Source organism: Channa argus, chromosome 21, assembly GCF_033026475.1.
Source record: "Channa argus isolate prfri chromosome 21, Channa argus male v1.0, whole genome shotgun sequence".
NCBI classification, from domain to species: Eukaryota; Metazoa; Chordata; class Actinopteri; order Anabantiformes; family Channidae; genus Channa; species Channa argus.
The window spans coordinates 13325839-13345512 of record NC_090217.1 but is presented as its reverse complement, the minus strand read 5'-3'; the positions used below and the strand labels follow the sequence as shown (position 1 = coordinate 13345512).

The 19674-nt window shown below is 41.8% G+C and overlaps 1 protein-coding gene and 1 long non-coding RNA gene across 5 annotated transcripts in view; one reads left to right on the top strand and one right to left on the bottom strand.

The window, feature by feature from the left end:
• LOC137106594 (uncharacterized) overlaps positions 1-19674 on the top strand; it is a 224861-nt gene that overhangs the window by 155989 nt on the left and 49198 nt on the right. The gene's annotated exons all lie outside the window — the stretch shown is intronic.
• Positions 1604-19674, bottom strand: part of tafa5a (TAFA chemokine like family member 5a) — a 145786-nt gene continuing 127715 nt past the window's right edge. For all 3 annotated transcript variants that reach the window (XR_010911976.1, XR_010911977.1, XM_067490112.1), the window contains one exon: positions 1604-18543. Coding sequence is in view for 1 of the 3 variants with exons in the window: in XM_067490112.1 (XP_067346213.1) it covers positions 18535-18543 (9 nt within the window). In the remaining 2 variants the exon portion in view is untranslated. The remainder of the gene's footprint in view (positions 18544-19674) is intronic.

The window sequence follows — 19674 nt, the reverse complement described above, 5'->3', positions numbered from 1 at the left end:
TTTAGCTGTGTGTGTGTCTGTGTATATTTGGGGGGTGTGTTCAAGGGAGTTTTTTCCAGAAGGCAGAGAGTGAACAATCTGTGGTGAGGGTGGGCGGAGTCTTTGATGATACCAGTGTTAGCTCTGTTTAGTGCAGCGTTTCTGGAAAATGTTCTGAATAAATTGGAGAGGAGTTCCTATGATCTTTCCTGCTGTTCTCATCACCCTGTGCATTGCGGTCTGAGACGTCGCAGCCTCCAGAGGTTAAATTGGGCCGGAGCACAACAGAGCAGAGCTCTGCCTCCTGGCATCTACACGGCACCCAGCCGGAGCGGAGCTCGGTCTTTTTCAGCATCACAATTTTGGCATTTTTGTTTTGAACTTTGCGGCTTTCAGACCGGCTTATAACTGTCTTTGCAACAAACACATGTGGACTGTAGCCTAGGTTCTTTGACTTAATTAAATGATTGCGGTTCTCAAACTGGCAGAATCATTACATTTGTCTTCATATTGACAGAGGAGCTGTGCACATCTCATCGCTCATCCTATAGCAAGGGTCAGTAATCATTATCAGTAATCTGCAGCTGTGACACTGGGCTCTTCTTACTTTTGCTTTAAAGCCTTTTTGCGCAACACAAAGAGGCTAATGTACATGAATTCACTGTTTCTAAAGTGTCAGTGTAGTAAATGTCCAGCTGCATCTCTAAATTTTCAATCCAAGCTATAACAAATAATGTTTTCCCCTTTAGTTTCTTACAGTGGTTTCTTACAGGACGATTTTTGATTTACTGCTTAAATGCAGTATCTGCGGAATTTCTAAAAATTTCTAAAGTGTTGTATTAAAAAAACAAAGCATCAGGTCTAATAATAAAAAGGTCATTTATTATACTCAATCTGTAAGTTACTGTTACTGATCATAGGTTGAAAATAACAAAGTAAATTTACTCAGAGGTGTAGTACTTCTGGTTTAAGTACCAGAGTGCAACTGTGACACAGCATGCTAACATTGTGGGTGTGTTTTTCAGTTTAATGACTTGTTTTTTTGTTAACAGGATCTCTAATAATGTGTCACTAAACCGCGGTGCTACGAATCAAACAGGTTACAAAAACAAACACACCCACAAAGGTGGTAACTCTGTGCATCTGAACACTCATTGTGCATGGAGCACGTTCTGTCTCTACAGTGGATGTTCAGTTAATATGTACCTGACACATTGAATTAACAGCTGACACAATTTATTTTACCCCAAATGTTTTTAGAGATTAAGCAGGTGTGTTATTTGTAAATGCAATGAATATGAGAGACAGAAAGAGAGAGAGAGAGAGCAGAGAGACTGTTCAGGAGAACCTCTAATTACTGATAATAATGACCAGCAATCATCTTTTCTAAACCTTGAAATGTGCTTTAGTGTCTATGGGTTTGAGCCAAGTGGAATAAACATGTGGGAAGTTTATTCCGTTAAAGCAGTGCAAAGTGAGTTGTCAGTGTTGCTGCACCAAAAATATGTAGAACCCCATCTGTTTGCGAAGCAGCGTGACTCCCCGGCACTTTGGTGACTTTATCGACATGAGCAAACTCAATTCAAACAGCAGTCACACAGAAACCACAGAATGATGCTGAACATGTAGATAAACTGTTTTATTAAAGGCTTCTTAACTCAGAGATGGGTTTAAAATCAGCAAAACCAATGATAAAATAGAGCCACGGCGAAGCAGTCTGGCACGATTTGTTGTCCACAGACGTTTTCCGCATGAAATATTTCTCCTTTAGTTAACCGAATGTCTGCAGCATCTTAAGACAGCAGGAAACATGTCGATCAACAGGCTGCAGCCCGTGATTTAAGAAGGGCTGCACCAGAGAGCGGTACTACGTGCCACCATCCACCGTGTTTACCGTTGATTAAATCGCATTCAAGCGACACCAGGCCGATACTAAATAACCACACGTCGGCGAGAACTCAGTATGTTCCCTGTAAAAGCGGAGAGGTTTGATTACCCCGGCTAATTAACATGCGCCCGTGTTCTTTTTTTCTGCTATTCAGATTTTATTCTTGAAGTGTCCCACACTGCTCTGCAGACACGATACAACATTAAAAACTAGAATGAAGGCAGAAAAAGCATTGGATTGAAGCGATCATTAAACAGCAAACAATTATAAGGGTAAGGTACAAATATTCGGAACCTCATTCCCGTTGTTTTACTTTACTCTAATATAGACTAAAATTGTGGGGTACTTGTACTCAACTTTTGCATTTAATGTTTGTATTTATTTTATTTTTTTACCAGTTTAAAATTCCGAGGAAAATACGGTCCTCTTTTTGCTTCAGATCATTTGCAGATGCAAATTGTTTAAACCAAACCACAATACATAAAGTGGTTAAAATCAGCTTGATATTCTAATCCATTATTGTCAGCATTTTGCATTCGTTCTTTTGGTGCTTTAATTATATTTTGCTATTAATGTTACTATAGTACTTTTACCCGTTAACTGTTTAAAGCACAGTACATTTTTAAACAGGTTATTTCTGTCAAAACAGAGATCGACATGCACGGAAATATATTTCTCAGTGGAGTAATGGTACTTATATCCTTAAAGTAAATTTTGAGCATGTGCTTTAAGTAAATAATTTTGTGTGAAGAAATTAAAGCTGCACTAATACATGTAGTTGAGTACTTTTCCGTTCTTATTTTTTTAACTTTATGATCCTCTCATAGGACTTCATTATAAGGGTGAGTGAATGTTGCAGGGTGGTAGTTGTTATAACTCACAAAGGACATTTCAGAAACTATTCTTCATTTCATACATTCATCCATGTCCTACATTAACCACAAAGCAAATAAAATAGGGGCATTGCCACATAAATCAGAGTATAAACAGTGGTGTCAATAATAGCAGTATATATTAAAAAAAAAAAAGACTTAAATTATGTGGCACAATTAATTTTGGGTGGGACGTCTGCATTGGAGATCTTCAGATCTATGTCCAAGAGGATTTTAAGCACAAGCTGTGGACCATGGCCTGAATGTCCTCCAGTTCCCTGTGGCTTCTTGGCAAAGTACCTAGCGGGGGGGTTCGGGCAGCAGTAATTCTTTCTGTTGATCAATTCCACATCAAACAAACCACAGTGTACATTTAGGCTGTGAGACATAACTTAAAAGAAACATTTAAAATGCTAAGTGTTGCTGTCAGAGAGCCCACCTGTGTAATAGTCCTCCACATCTGGGTTATTTTCCTCTCTGCCTTCTTTGTCTTCTCTTTCTGTGGGCTTTCATACAGGTGTTCCTCTTAAAGAACACAGGGCCCTGGTTCTCCTCATTGTGGAACACTGAGCTCCGGCACTTCCAGTTGTGAGACACTAAGCTCTGACAGTTTTTGTCACAAAGCACCATTTTGAGCTAGACCTTCAATGTTTCCAAACGGTCAGTGCTCGTCCCGCAGGCTTTGTCATTGCTTCCTACCGGTGGCACCGAGGAGCTTAGCGAGCGGAGCATTTCTGGACTTTCGGCAGTCCTTCACGCGGACAGCACGTTCAGGTGGACACCGTCTATCTAAAGACAGTCCAACCTTGGCAGCTGCTAATGCATCAAAATCCTCTGTGCCATTGTCTTAAAAAAAAAAAAACAACTAAAATGACCTGGATATAATGTTTGAACATGTTTAAATGCCATATGCCATTAATACGTTTGATAACTTGTACAATAGGTGATGTGAGACAACTCTTCAGGTGTCTGCTCGTCCATTTGTGCGGTCTGTCTGCGGATCTGTACATGTGTATTTCTGCCCATTGCTTATTCAAGTACACGAGACTTTAACGCCACTTAGCACGTGACAGTTTAGGATCAGTTCACTTTTTTTTCACGAGTTGTCCTGATCATTTCCGGACATGTTCGTTCAAATCCGATTGTTCAGATAGATTCCGGTCTGTACAATTGGTACTTCTCTCTCTCTCCGACATGTGCGTGCCCACAGGTCAGACGCCTTGAAAGTAATAAGCTACCGTAGATAAGATTGGAATTATCACTATAGTGAGTTTTGTCACACCAGTTCTAGAACCAACATACCGTGTATTGCATACCTTATGTTGGTCACGTAAAAGACCTGTAAAAACGTATAAATACTTAAAACTTTGAAAAGCCCTATTTTGTACAATTTCTGCTTTTTTTTCATTCTAGGACTGAAAATGATTTTAAACAATATACAATTCCAAAAACTGCTTATTTTTACTATACACGGCTATCACACAGTACAGCGTGTTTAATTTCTGTCCTTTGAAAGCTTGTCGGTTGCATGTGCAATGAGAGATAGTGGGCGCGACCGTGCACTTTGTGGCCATGCTGTTTGTTTCTGGACTGACAACGCAAAAGTATCTCGACAGGAGACAGAGACACAGGATCCTATTTTTGTGTGATTTGTGCTACATATGTTTAGCTCTCATTTTTGAGCACTGACATAGTTTAATATATACACCCATCATCACAACAGTGAAGTCAGAACTAAAAAGCAATAATTCGAACAAACACAAAACTACTGAGCATAATATGGCAATAAATCAATCATTTCCTGTTTTAAAAATGCTTCTAATAAATAAACCCCCACCCAAATCAACATTTCCTTTTTTATTTCAGGCTCTGAAAATTCAGATTTATAGGCAAAGATAATCTAAACAGTCCCGTTTGCAAATGTTAGTTGCTGTCACAACAGCTCTTTGATCTTAACTGCTACACCTAACATTCAGCACTGCTAGCGTGGATCAGCACTAATAAAAAGCTCAAATAAAAAGCAGCCGGCAGTTTCAATAAAGATGCTATCTACAGTGCTGATTTGGGTTAAAATAACTGCTCACTGCCTGTTTTTCCACTGGGTATCGCCTCAACAGCACCTGTAGTTACACCTTATAAGTGATTACATAGTCAAGATTATTACTTTGGGCTTAAAAAAAAAAGAGGTAAGTTTAGTTATTAGGTTTTTTCAATTGGCCACAATAAAGTGCAGGCCACTTTGCTTTGTGTTTGCAGTGTTTTTTTGTATTGTTAATATTTCTGTAAAATGCCAGTACTTCTACTTTTGTCAATAGCAAATGTTGCTTTCCTGCCTTGCAGTGTCTGTATTACGGTATCGATTGATTACAGTTAAAGGACCTAATGAAGAAGCCAGACTCGTCCCAAAATTTAATACGGTGTATATTGAAAAGCTGTAGGCGGCTTTACTATGTTTAAATTGGTGATAAATCCTGAGCTTCTGCAACTGACAAATGTAGTTTTGAGCCCATAAAATAATCCACATTTGATTATATCACTGACTTTGAGTGATATGGCTTATACAGTGCTGGATGCAGTTTTGAAGTCATTAGTAATACAACCCAAATATAAAAGGAAGATTTAGAACGAATCTATTCTCCCTTCAAGAAGAACGGATGCCGCGGCATTATTTACGACAGAGACGCACACAATGCGCTACGCTACATGTTTTAAATAACAAGAACAACCGAATGACGCTAATAACTAAATAAAAAGCGCACCGTCACGTTGAGTTATGTTGAAGGATGGGCTCGTTCGCCTCCGCCATTATGCCCGGGCTCCATGTCATCAATCCCGCCCGTAGCACTAAATCCTGGCCAGGATCTACGGACCCCTATTGGTATTGGATTTCGGGACAGCTATGAAACCCTCAGTCAAAGCTTTAAAACATCATCTTTGTCTTAATCCACTGATCGATAGGTCTGACAGGTTGAAATAACACAATAAAGTAGATTTAGTGGTCGAGCAACGTGGGGACATTTCATACTAAAGATTAAAGACCGGTGCTTTGCGCTCAGAAAGAAGGAGTAAAACACTGTCTCTGCTATCGGGAACATCCTGAAAGAGAGTACGCAGCTTCAAAGATCCACTGAAATATGTAATACAGTAAATTTGTTGACAAAAGGATTAATAAAAGAATGACCGTAACAATGATTCATGTAGTGAACTCATTTTTCCGTAATGGAGAATTCCCACATATTGTAAAATACACAATTCAGCTTTTGACCCTTAAAACAATTAACCACATTGTTAGTCCCGCCAAGCAATTAGGTGACACGGCTAAAGCGGGATAACGGGGTCTCGCACTATCTATTTTTTTCAATTTCCCCGTTCGTCCTGAGAATTTGACTTTAAATACATTTGCACAGTAAGCGTTTGTCACGTCTCGCTACACCGAACATTTACATTACAAATGCGCTTTGCAGGTTCATTATTACAGGCAGAGCACTAATGAATCAATCTGGGTAAGGCATCTTTCATAAAGGTTGTAATTACATACTTACCGTGATTAATAAAGGCACATTTTTATATAAAAAAAGTTGTACTGTTTGGCATCTATCAAGAAATGAGTTCAAACTATCAGTCACTTAAATTAGAAATGGAAGGGGTAATAATATAAAGGGAGTGCCCCTTTTTTGTGCAAGGCGAGGGTAAGAGAGTATTTTTGTTCTCCCGTCGTCCCAGAGCGGCGCTCGGACCGATCAAAGAGTAAATTGGACCGACCCCAGGGGCGTCCGAGCCGCCCGGGCGCCCATCTGGTGTGACATTCAAAAATGAAGCATGGAAGTGCTCCGTTCAGGCACCGCCATATCCCAAAAAACCCCAGTTTGGCACGCACAGCGAAAAGCAGCGGCGCTGTCTTGTGCACAGCACTGCTATAAATGCAGCTGATTGGTCTTCTGAAAACTATCATTTGGTTTGCCTTTTTTTTTTCTTCCTCTTCCCTCACACGAACTACCGTTTGCACTCGCAAAGCATCAGAATCCAGGCTACTTTTACTGTTTTATTATTCCTTTTTGCACTATATTCTCTTTGATTCACTGTATCAATGTATCCATCCCATAGTGCCCTCAAAAATTCCACAACGGGAGCCAGTAATTCCATCTCGCACCGTCGATGCAAAAAAGAAGCCGTTACTTCACACTACATCATTCATACACCTGGGAGACTGTAATAACCTCCCTCCGTTATCTGAAGGCCAACTCACCGCAAGGGCTCGGATAATATTACTTTAACTTGCAAAATGTACATTAAAAATAATCTTTTAAAAAGTTACATGTCGCAGCTTTAACTCTTTAACATTCTTTATTGTTAGCGAAACCCTTTTGAAACGCATTGGGTTTAAGGAACGGTCCTACGTGAAAGTCGGTGCTATAAACTGACTTAAACTGATATTTTGGCTTAATCCCAGAAACAATTTTGTGAAGTGTCACACTTGACAAAGCCTCCGCTTTGTGCCAGATAACCAAAGAGATTATCTAAGGAGGTAGTCTGCCACTATTAGTAACAAGCTGTCATCTGTGTCTACTTGATCAATTCAACATATAGATTCCAGGCAACATTAGCTTGACACGTAATCTCACATAGATGTAACTGCCGCTCAGGAAGACAGATTGAGAATGGATCCCGAGATGTTTTTCTCACATAAATCTCACCGCACGACAAGCCGCCAACGCCGACGTGAGCCCATTTAAATGTACAGAAGGACGCCACGTTATAATATGTCTCGGGGAGGTTAGGGAACTTACTCTCTCAGGAGGGTTCCCCCGGGGCAGCGAGAAGCCGAACCACTGAGTCGCTCACCCCACGAAGCCTGTTGTTAGTCTAATGAACAGACAGGATTTGATTAAAACATTTCAAACATCATTTGGCCCTCGGCGCGGTGCAGAGAGACTCCCCCGCCGAGCGCAGTTAACGCCCCGACGATCCGAGGCGGGAGGCCTCTCGCTCCCGCTCAAAGGTGAGCCCACAAATCACCGTAACGCATTCAGCAGGGGTCTTTCTCGTCGTCTCCGTTACCCGCTCTCCACGTCTTTGCCGCGCGAGACGCTCGTCGTTAAAAATTCATTAGACGCCGTTTGCATCGCCTCCTCGAGGACGTCGCCCTCGACGGCCGACCGCGCAGGGAAAGGCAGTTTCCCCAGGCCAGAGGGGATCGACGGAGGTCCTGGCGTGCGCCCAGTTACTCTCCACGGCTTTGACACAGGCATCAGATCACCGGTTTACTGGTGTTTGAGGTCTTATACCCAAAAGGCACTTTTAGAATGTAGAGCTTCAATTACTTCCAAGCTACTGTTGTAACTTGCTGTTTTATATTCTCTCAATATATGCAAATAATATACAATTGAGTACAAAACTTTGCATCCCATACATTGAAATGGCAAAAAGTTTTTTTCATCAACACAATATTTAATGCAGATTAGTACAAATGTTCCTTCAGACAAGTAACAAAAATGGTGGAGAGGTTTATAAAAGAAAGTTATAGTAAAGTAATGAATATCAATGGAAAAATTGGACCCCCCCTATAAATGTTCTTTGAAACTTTGCGTTTCCTCCCGTTGCCTTTACAACCTCCGCCAACTTCTTTGACCGAGCAGAGTTTGTATCTTTTTACGTATAATTTGAGCATAATTATTCCAAGTCTACTAGATTTCTTGTTTGCCATATACAGCCACCTTCAAATCTATCCACAGGGTTACATGATAATGAGCGTAAAGACCGGGAAGGCCACGGTAAAACATTCTACTTATTCTTTTAAATCACTCCTGAGTCGACTTTTCCTCGTCAGTTTAAATATTCTTGTTTCAGAAGTCATTGGTCCGTTGGCACGCTGCCTTATGTGCGGATGTACTGTAAGCAACGACTTCCTACTTTTTAAAGTTGATAACCTAGAAGGTTTATCAAGACGCATGCAAGCTTTTGCCCTGACATAATTCATTTTTTCTCTAAACCTTTTTTGTTGCCTCTGATAATGAAGGAAAATGTAGAGTAGCTTAATGTGCATTAAATATACCTTTTCCTCCCGTTTTAATACGAGGAGATGCAAACGTTTTCAAATTAGGGACTATTACAACCGCGTAGTGCAAATAATGCAGAATAATGGGGGAATGCCGAATTTAAACTGTAGTCTATTACACAATATTTATATTTTGAGAAGCTTCAATTTCTTTCCCTTTTCTACTTTTGTTTTTTTTCAACCCCCCGCCCCCCTTGATAATTTATTGAAGGCTCAGCATTTAGGTCTTCTGTGCTGATACTGCTGCTGCTGAAAAGGTGAGAGTGGGGTTTTAGGCACGCTGATAATCACCTGCTCTTTGCCAACATGACACCAAAGGTAGGGTAGAAAATGAAGAAGGAGAAAAAAGGAGGAGCGAAGCCAAAAAACCTCGACACAGGAGAATCAGCCGTCTACTGGACCGGTGAGGCAGGTCAGGCTGATGGGAGCTTGGCTGGCACGGTCAGCGCACACAAGCTCAGTCCTGTCCTGCGGCTCCACCGCAGGTCCCCGGCCATAATGAAATCTGACAGGATGTAAATGAGTTTTTAAAAGAGCTGGTGAAAGCTGGTCATTTTTCTCATTTAGTGGTCCAGTGTGTTGGCCAGGTCCCCAGCTGTCACCCTGTATTCCTGCCTTTCCACAGATATGAGGTGCACTCGCCGTACAGTAGCAAACCTCGATTACTAATACCGCGTAGGACCGAGGAGGCGTTTTACTAAATCTTTTTATTCACTTCTTAGTTTACACGTTGTGCAGCGCTACTGTAATTTTTAACGGAATGTACACTCGAAGAAATGAACTGTTAATTTACTCTGTCTCCTGCTTTTTTCAATCCCCCCTTGATAACTCGGTTACGTCAACCGGTCCCACAAAATGTGGTCGAATAAATAGTAAAGATAATAGCGAATTAAATGCAACAACACGTTACTGTAACTCCACTTGATTCATTAAATGCGACCTCGTGGAGTTGCGTTCAATTAACTCTGCACCATTTTGTTTAGTGTACTTTAGGGATGTTGCATTAACACGACACAGTTTTGTTCAATTTAATGAACGCCAACTATCTGTATTAATGATGTTGGAGTTTGTCGATTGTGTGCAAGTTAGGCCTGCTTCGTTTAAGCTAGCGAGTTAAATATATATATACAATATATATATACAACTCAAGTCACTTTACAGGTGAGTCATTTGGCATACATTCTATTTTTGCCATAGCAAATCTATAAAGTTATCAGGAAGGTAAACATAAATCCAAACAAACAAATAAAAAAAAAAATTACCCGTATTAGGTAAAATCTGAAAAATTACAAATAATAATAATAAAGTGCAAAACAAATTACCAATAATTGCTTTTTAAATTACATAAACATTTTCGTGCATTTAAGAAGCGAGTTGCTGTTGTCCTTAATAATAAGTGGATGGCAAGTGTGCGCGGCACAGCTGTCGAAAACGGCGCCCTATGCAGTGTGCATGTGGAAACAATAATACGGAAAGCGTGTTGGGACAGTTTACATGGTCCAAAGTCTTCAGTCCGTTGTAAACGAGTGAGTTATGTTGGTTTTTTGTAATCACAATTTCACCACAAAACCATGTACCATGTAATTCATACATCCATAGTTTATTTTGAGTGTATTATAAACCTAGCATTCAGCAACTTGTATACGTGACGCAGTGAAGGAAAGAATAGAGAGTAATTTTGCATGCAGCCGTGGAAAGTCGGAAGCTACTTTTAGCCAGCTAACTATTCTTCAACACTTAAAATTTGGAAAAAGAGAAACACCACAGCGTCAACATACAGTATCAAGTCCACTGAGCCCAGTTGCTGAGACTCACTATCCGACAACTAGGTTAGCGCAGCTGCTCATCGCTCTCCCGCTGGCAGCACTGCTTCCTCCTAGTCATCCTGACACTGGTTCACCTGCCAATTTATCTGAAATTGATGAACCACCTTTACAGCCAAATTTGAGCTATTTAAGTTAATGTGCAAATATGATGCTCAGATCAAAAATTGTTTAGAGCTGCTGCTCAGAAATGGAACAGTGATGAGCACAGATGTCCAAAAAGAGCTCCTAGGGTAAGCAGCTTTTTGCTTTTGTGCATGATAAAACCAGAAGTCATTGAAACACCAGGCACCTATTATGACACTACTACAAATATGAGAGTAACTCGAAGCTCGTGGCTTGATATAAACATACAGGAAGAAATGACATTAATGATTAGATCTTCAGACGCAAATGACACGAGTGCAAGTGATATTTCAGAGTACTGATATTTCTCTGTGAGTCAGTTTTAACTTTGACGGTGCCTCTGCTGTGTCAGGAAACAAGTTAAGGGTACGTGCGATAGCTTTGCCTCACGTGGGTGCAAACATTCATTGAGACACCGAACAATATACTGCACATAATTTCATGACAAGGAAAAACGGATTTGTGCGTGGAAGAAGCTCCAGCGCTCAATCCAGGTCAGCCCTGCTTAGAGACTGAGCCTCCACAGACACCCCGGAGCTCCAAGTCTGGTGCATTGACTAAAATACCGACTCTGCTCGATGTATTATTTGAAAGTACTTGCCGAGACTTCTGAAAGCAGTGGTCAAACAGGCTGAGACACAGTGTCCGCTCCAACACACGCAAACAAATTTGTTACACTTTTTTTTTTTTTTACAGAGCCCGACTCTCTTTTAAGCGAAAGAGATTTTAGCTCATGAAATTTAGAGTCAATTTAAAGAGTAGCGAGAGATAATACGACGACGCGATAGTTATAGGGCGCGTTTGATACGTTTGGTGCGTTTTGCACCTTTTCAATCAGTTTGCGTAGGCTACAGTGTCATGGATTGGAAGGGAAAGAGTTCACACTCTTTGTTAATCCAGCAATGTTTGACTGGGAATTAATTATTTATTGCTTTATGTTTAACGGCCGTTTATGCGTTTGTTTTCCACGAGCTGTCCACAGTACTGAAGCAACAATACCAGTAACGCTCGAGGGACGTTTCCGTTTTAACGAACACACTCTGTTGTGTATCATAGGGTTATTACAATAGTACGTGAACTGTCAGTTTATTTGAGCTTCAGATTATCTTCTGTCAAACGTCACGCTGACATAAGAAACATAAAACTTGCCTCTCGTTGCAGTGAGAAATACATTTTAGATCGCGTGAGTTAAACAGTCATTTTTTGTCTAAAACTGTTGCGCATATGCGGCGCTGGTTTAACATGCAGTGTTATTACTGCCTTCGTGTTGAAAAGCTTTTAAAGTAAAACCCAGTTTTGTTTGTTTGTCCCTTTCTGTGGTCATCAGGTTTTTACGTGGGTCATTATGGGAAAAGAATAGGATGTTGTTTACATGAACACTATCCAAAATAACACTGTTTTCTTCTAGCCATTACTTTTTATGCATTTAACATTTTTATTCAACTACTCATTATTTGTAGTTATTACCAATTGTTTTTTTGTTTTTTCCAGTACTTTTAGCTGATGACTTTTAGCTTATTATATTGGGCAACTACTAAAAAATATTTTTATACCTATCTGTTTACTTTTGCCAAACATCATAGCGTTTCACCAACTATTTAGCTGCTTACTCCTGTGCTAACCTTTTAGCTCTTTATCCCTTTCATTAAGCCCCTTGTTTACAGTTATTTATCTAAAAAAAACCTACTTTTAGGCAACTGCACATGGACTTTTAAGATAGTCGCAGGTGTTTGCATTTTAGTAAGGGTTTACGATAGCAAATATCCTCCAAACGTACTAGCCATTAGTTGTTTAACAGCATAGAAGCAAATGCAAAACTCCCGTGCGGTCTAAACGGTTTTGCAGGGCGCATCACCTCACCCAGATGCTCTCAGGGCTGCTCGGCAGCACCAGCGCAACATTAATGAGGAGTGATAATGACTAAAGGCAGCTAGTTAGAGTTAAATGGAGCTTGAACACCCAGCTGACAATGAACCGTCTACCACAGAGAGGTTGATCGGGGGGAGTAAAGGCAGAGCTCAGGCCCGGAGCTCTGGAGCTTAACCTGAGACTTCACATGTCAAACTCCACACGGCGACTAGACACTCTGCGAAGTAGAAGGTGAGGAAAGCGGTACCGACGGATGTCACTTGAGGTTCGGATCGCGGGCGTCGTTCTCGTCGGCGCACTACCCAATCACGGCGCGTCAATGCCGCGTTCGACACAATTTGTTGGCGTGCCGTTCGGTGCCAGGCGGGTAGCGCACAGCGGCCTAATCGGGGTTATTTTTGCCAAGAGCAGCTGCTTTCTGTGGCTGGACTCGGACCAAAAAAGTGAATTTGAGCTGAGCGACATTAAGAGAAACACAGTTATTGTTGGATTTATCATCATGAAGGACTCCTTTCGCACCACATATATTAATTTGAACAACCCTTAACATAAAAGTATTAATTATAGCAGCTTTAAAGCCAAAATGTTACTGTTAATTAACATTCATTATCGTTGTTGAAATTAAAAAGGCAGGCGTAACCTTCATAAACCCCCAATGAGTGAAAAGGAACAATGCATTAACCCTGTCCTAAAACCACGTGACTCTGGTTAATCATTTGTTCTCGTGTAGCCAGCGTGTCACCCACTGAGGCAGTGTTTTGTCTCTCATTGCTCTAACCTTGACAGATTACTGGCCACGCTGAGAAAACCCGAACTGTTTTATAGGTGGAAAATATTGGCAGAGGAAGGCACGGTCGGGAGGCAAGCAGCTGCGCTCGCCATATTGCGTATCGATCCACCTCGCGCTGTGATGTCTGCACTTGATTGATTTATACTGTAAACACTCACAGTATGAAATTTGAATTAGCAGGTAAATGTTATCCATCAAAGCAAATAATAATATTTTGTGCAGCGCGATGCACTATTGGTATTTCAGAGATTTATCTGCGCCGTAAACGGAGGGAGGATCTTTTACCCTCGGGGTTTACCGCAGGCCGTAGAGCCGCACGCATCCTGCGCATTCTTTTCTTCATCTCTGCAGGTGTCGCTCTGCGACAGAAACTGAGACAAAACACAAAGGGGAATGTGCAGGAATTCAAATACACAGGCCTGCTCTCCCATCTTTGTCTAAAAAAGAGAAGGAAAAAAGAAACATGAAGCTTAGAGAAATGGAAAACTACTAGGGCTCCAATCTAGTCAGTCTCCGTACCGTAGTTTCTCCCCAATTGCGTCATCATACCGACCGTACCTGCTTAAACCCGTTGCTCCAGGAAACCCCACATTGTCCCGTTCCTAATCAAATTAAAACGTGTCGAGGCACGACGCCGTACACCGTCTGAGAAACCTCAAGGATACGGAGCAGATTATTGGAGTTCAATCCGACGTAATTACACTCCCCCGCCCGACAATCGGCCTCTTACCGATGAGGAAAAGAAAAAAGAAAGAAATCCCTTCGGTTACTTTGAGGCGTCATTTGCGTCCGCAAACATCTCTCTGCGCACGGAGTCATAGAGCGCGGCGGGCAGGACGATCCGGCCAGATCGCGGCGTTAACTCTCAGAGTAAAAGTCAAGCACGGGGGAGCGTCTCGGTTCAAACTAGGATTTAGGAAGGGAAGCTGGGGTTAAAACCTTTGCTTCTCAGTGTTTATTTTGGAATCCAAAGAATTTTCTGCACAGTCAAGTGGGGATTCAGATGGATTTCTACTATTTTTTTGAGAAGGTTCATCTTTATTTCCATTGGTTTAATGCAGGATTTAACATACACTGAACAAATACTGGCATATACCCGGAAGTACCTACAGTTACTCCTTTTTCCGGGCGCAACGTGTACACTTACCTCCTATGCAGCGACGTACCTATTTGCTCGGAACATTGAATCGGAATAGATTTTGTGTACAAAGCAGCTTGGCACTCGGCGTTTGCGAAGTTTGCCAGGTCAGAGAGCGGGAACCGTGCATTTGCATCACTCGCCGTTGTCTGTACTCTGATTTCACAATCCCGTTTACCCACAGGGAGCACGGCGTTAGAAATCCTTTTAAACATTAACTGAAGTTTATTCTGACCTCTTTTTTTTCAAAGACAACATAGTAATACAGTTGCAAACAAATGTTACATTTAAACTTGCATTTGAGTGTTTTATCTGAACTTTACTGTTCATAGATATACTGTAGATATAATTAGAAATAAATGTATCAGTTGTTTGCTTTCCAAGGAACTTGCCTATAATATGTTTTTATGGTCTAGCATAACAACCCCCTCTGTTTCATTGAAAAATCTAGAACAATTTGCAAACAACATTGATTTTAGAAAGTGGAATTGAAAACAATATCTCAATTCCAATTTCATTCCTGGTGTTTGTGTATTGGAGATGCTTTTTGTACAACTGTTGAATTTAAAACCAATTATGATGTCATTAAGCTAAGAAGCTTTCCAAAAAATGAATGGGCTTTTACACGCAGGAGTTGTGTCCCATTGTGTAAAATACATTTTTAGTGGAAGAGGAAATTCTCATTCACTGGTACTTAATGAGTCACCAGTTCATTTTTACTTTATGTACTTGCTGTGCCTCCTTTACTTTTTCTTAAAATTCTGTGCACATTGTGTGTATAGTTGTTTGTTTAGAGCATTAAGCTACAGTACAAATCTGCCGATTTACACCCAGGAGCTAAATGTCTTTCACGGGCAGAAAATGGAAACGGTTCCGTGCGGGAGGTCCCCGTCCGTGCCAGTGAATAGTCCAGAGTACAAAATAGTTCTGCAACATAGAACAGTGGTACAACTAGATTTCTAGCAAAAAGCTGTTAGGACCAGATTAAACACTCTGGGGAAAACCTGAGCTTCGGGTTAGGTTAGGTTTTTGAAAGTACATTTCTACAAATGTGGCCCGGGCCGTTAAACTTCCGTTTTTACTAGAACAGATACCAAAACTGCACGGACCTTATAATTTCCAAGCACTGAAAAAAAAAGTGTGTAAAACTTGTCACTTTGCATATAAATTGCTGTTTTTAAGTGACAACAAAATGGAGACTGATAATATAGCCATTATTATTGCAAGCGCCATCAAGTGAAGTCAACTCAAAAGCTCTTGAATGCTGGATTGGAAAACCACATGACAGCATTCATCATTATACAAAAGACTTCAGTGTAATGTGTAATTGCATGCTCATGTGGATTAATGCCTCTAAGTGACATTTTCTTTCATTATTATGACCGGTAATTGCACGGAACCCTTCTCACCCTTATCGGCGATCCAGCAGTAGAAGTTCTTTTCATTGTTTGACCCTTGATTACGGTTGCTCGAATACATACGTTTAACAATTAGTTTTTTTTTTATACGTATAATTGCCCGTTCTCGCTAATAAGCGAAGGCGTCCGTAGAGGGAGATCACAGTGCGGTTTCTCAAACTCTCCCTTTGTTACTGCGTGAACTTTCCGGTGATTTTCTTCATTAATATCGGCATTGAGACCTCTACGGCACAATGAGACACGCGTGACTTGGTTTCACTTACCTTTTTTTTTAGTTTTTTGTCTCGATCTCTTGTAAAACAGATGGTATCCTTTTTTTTTTTTTTTTTTTTTTTTTTTTTTTTTATTTAAACATTTATTGCTTTTGAAATACTATACGCGTACAAGCACGTTTGTCCGAGCGTCTGCCCGGCTTTGACCCCCACAACAGGATGAGAAACCTCACCCTGTGATTGTTTTTGTTCCAGTTTAGCATTAGAACGTATCGCGTTGCGACGGGGTGTATTTTGCTGAGCTTTAGTTTGTAATGTCAATGACTTTGCAATAATTTTAGAATCATAAAACCTTGTATTTAACACGTTGGAGCTACCGGTCGATGCCCTAGAGACAAGAGACCGTCTCCGGACTTGAGTAGATACGAAATACACAGTTTCCAATGCGTTCAAATGCAAGCCCGCAATGTTTTTTGTACGAACGCGGGCGGTTGCGAAAAACCGATCGACTTCGACCGGGGCCAAGTTACGAAAGGATTAAAAAAATAGATGCACTATTATTTTCCGACAATCTTCAGCCTCAAGGTTATACGCTTACCGAGACCGGCAACGGCCGCCCGTCTGTCTCCGGTGCAGCTAAAGAATAACAAGGATTCGGCGGACTTCAATACTCGCATATTGAAGAACCTAGATTGCTTTTTCCCACCGAGTGTCTTGGGATCTTAAGCCAGAAACGATTTGGTCATAAATTCAGGCGCTTGCCCGTGAATAAAAAGGAACTTTTCATTTGCTGTCGCCACACAACACATTCGATAAAAGCCAAACCGGACCGCGATCGTTTGAATTTCTCGTCGATGACCTCGAACACCAAGACCGTCTAAACTTGCAGGGCACATTTCTTTTCACGTATTTAATTTATTCTTAAAATATTTCACGATAAAAAAATGTATGTAAATGACTCTAATACTTCTGCAAGGCTTCCTCCGCTTCCTCTGTCGTTCGCTCTCCCCTCGTCGTATTCCTCGCCTTCGGAGAGAGGCCGGATTTGCGCAAACAAACACAAGCACAAAATAAATTAAGAGATCAAAACCCATAGAGAGGAAATGAGTCAGTATTCCACACTGTGTACAATACAATATCATAGCAAATTAGCAGATTTCAATGGCTTCCACTGACTACCATAGATTTACAATGTTCAGTTGGCTGCAGATCAGTCCCCAATAAATTGTTTCACTTTCCTTTTTTTCCGTCAGTGTTTCCGAGGGCGACTCGCAGATGACCGTGAAAAGAAAGCGGCTACCGAGGCGCGAACAGAAAACCTGGGACTACGAGCCGGCAGCAATGAGAACAACAGCATTTGTTCACATCCTACTAAACTGCCATTTTTACCACATGTTATGTCCAATAAGCTTCTCTAGAAAGGTACAACATATAAAACTGGTAAATATATAACTTTTTAGGGCCTTTCAAAATACATTTAATGACATTTCTTCACTCCTTCTTTTTTAGACTCAGCAGCATTTATACTCATTGTAGATATTCATTTTCTCAGATACGATTTGCGGTCCTTGTCCTCGACCGACGCGTCCGTCCAAACCGTAGCTGCTGAAAAATGCAAATCCGATGGGTTTTTTTGTGTTTTGTTTTTGTTTTTTTTTGGGATACACAGTTATACATATGTAGTACCTATATCTCCAGTTCCAAAGACTTAGTCTGAGAAAAAAAACGTCTGGAAAGTTTGAAAAGCACTCCTCCGATTGTTCGCGGCACTCGTGTCGTCGGACACGTCAGTTTGTCCACTGCACCGTGACTCCGCGGGCAGTTGCGACGCAAGCGGATACTTTGTCGAGTAGCCGCGCGTCTTTGCCAGACGGTCCACTCTGTCACAATGATCATATTTGTTGTTTCGCTCTTTGGTCTATAAAAATATGGGAGGTTTACTCCAGCAGAAGGCTTATTCACAGCAGAGAGAGCGCTCAGTTCGGTCGTCGCGGCCTCGGGAGCCCGGGTCCGGGCCGTAACGATCCCGTCCACTCTCCGGAAATCCCGCTCTAGAGGCCGGGAGAGATGCGGCAAATCCCTTTATACAAACGGCGGACTTCCAACGAGGCGCGACGCCATTCGGGGGATTTCAAGGTGTCCGATTCTCCGCGGCACAAGAGGGCGCCGCCAACATCACAGAGCGGAGGGGAGGTGGACGCGACGCGTCGACCCGGCGACAGATGGCGGGAGGGAGCGGCAACAAACCCGGGGGAGCCGATCACAGAAAATGGGAAGTGTTTTACAGTGAGCAGTTTGTCCGGCGTCCGGCGGAGAGCACCGCCTAAAAACAGTCACTCCGTGGTTTTTCCTCCTCCGGCTGCGTCACGAGACCTGCGAACACACAAGAACAGGGCAACCGTGAGATGACCGACTACTCCGCGTCTTCACCTTGGCAGTAAAAATGCGTCTGCCATCCCCCCCTGCATAATCTTCTTCTTCAAGCTGCCTTTTAGCGCGTTCATATTTTGCGGATCACGTCAAACGTGGCATTTTCTTGACCGTGAGATCAATAACAGTCTTAGGCGTGTATGTTAAATGTGAAGAGGAAGACAAAACAGAAGGAAAGATAAAAGGGATGTATTAATTCCCCCCCCTTTGGCTTTTTTCTGAGCTCAGCTGACTCTATCCAGGGGCGGGCTTAAAACTATTTGATTACGGTGGCAAGAATGCGGCACAAGAGGAATAAAATATTAGTTAAAACATTGTTCCTGGAATCTTAACTGTTTTGAAACGGTTTGTTGCGTTTATACGTGCGTTTCGGTGCCGGCCCGTGAAACTCCCGCCCCCCCCCTCTGACCCCCGAACCTGTCGATTTAGCAAACGGTTGAACTGCTCTTTTTAAGTCTTGTATTATTATGAAAAATATCAGTTTTGTTTTGCGCGACAAGATATACAAGTAACGCGACTAAGAATAAATCTCGCGTGTTTCGAGCGTCGGTACAGCAGCCTTTCACGTTAAGCAATTAAGTGGCCGGTAGCTGTAGATTGACAGTAGACGACGGTGTTTTTCGCTCTTTGCAAAAAAGGCGAATAACTGTTTTCTAAAATGTGAACTATTCTTTCTATTTGCAGAAAATAGAATTCCAAAAAAAGATATAAAAAGGAAATTCATTGGATATTCTGTGCGTTGCCACCGTAAATTACAGCACTCTGGTTCGTGAGTCAAATATTTAGAATTTTTCAGCGAGCGTAACGCAATAGCGGCCTCCCAGTGCAGAGACTGAGAAACAATTCGTCTACCACCGAAAGACGAACCTGAAAGCCTCTTCACCATCCGGCCTTCGCCCGTCTCGCAGCCGACATTATAAAGCCGTCGCCGCCTTCCGAGATTTCCGCATTGCCACCGAAGCTCAATTCGTAATAATCAACTCTTGATGATTTCACAGGGTGCAAATCGCTATTAAAGGGGGCAGGCGCCGGATTGAGCCGTAGCGCGCGCCACAGAACCCCTAACCCTAACCC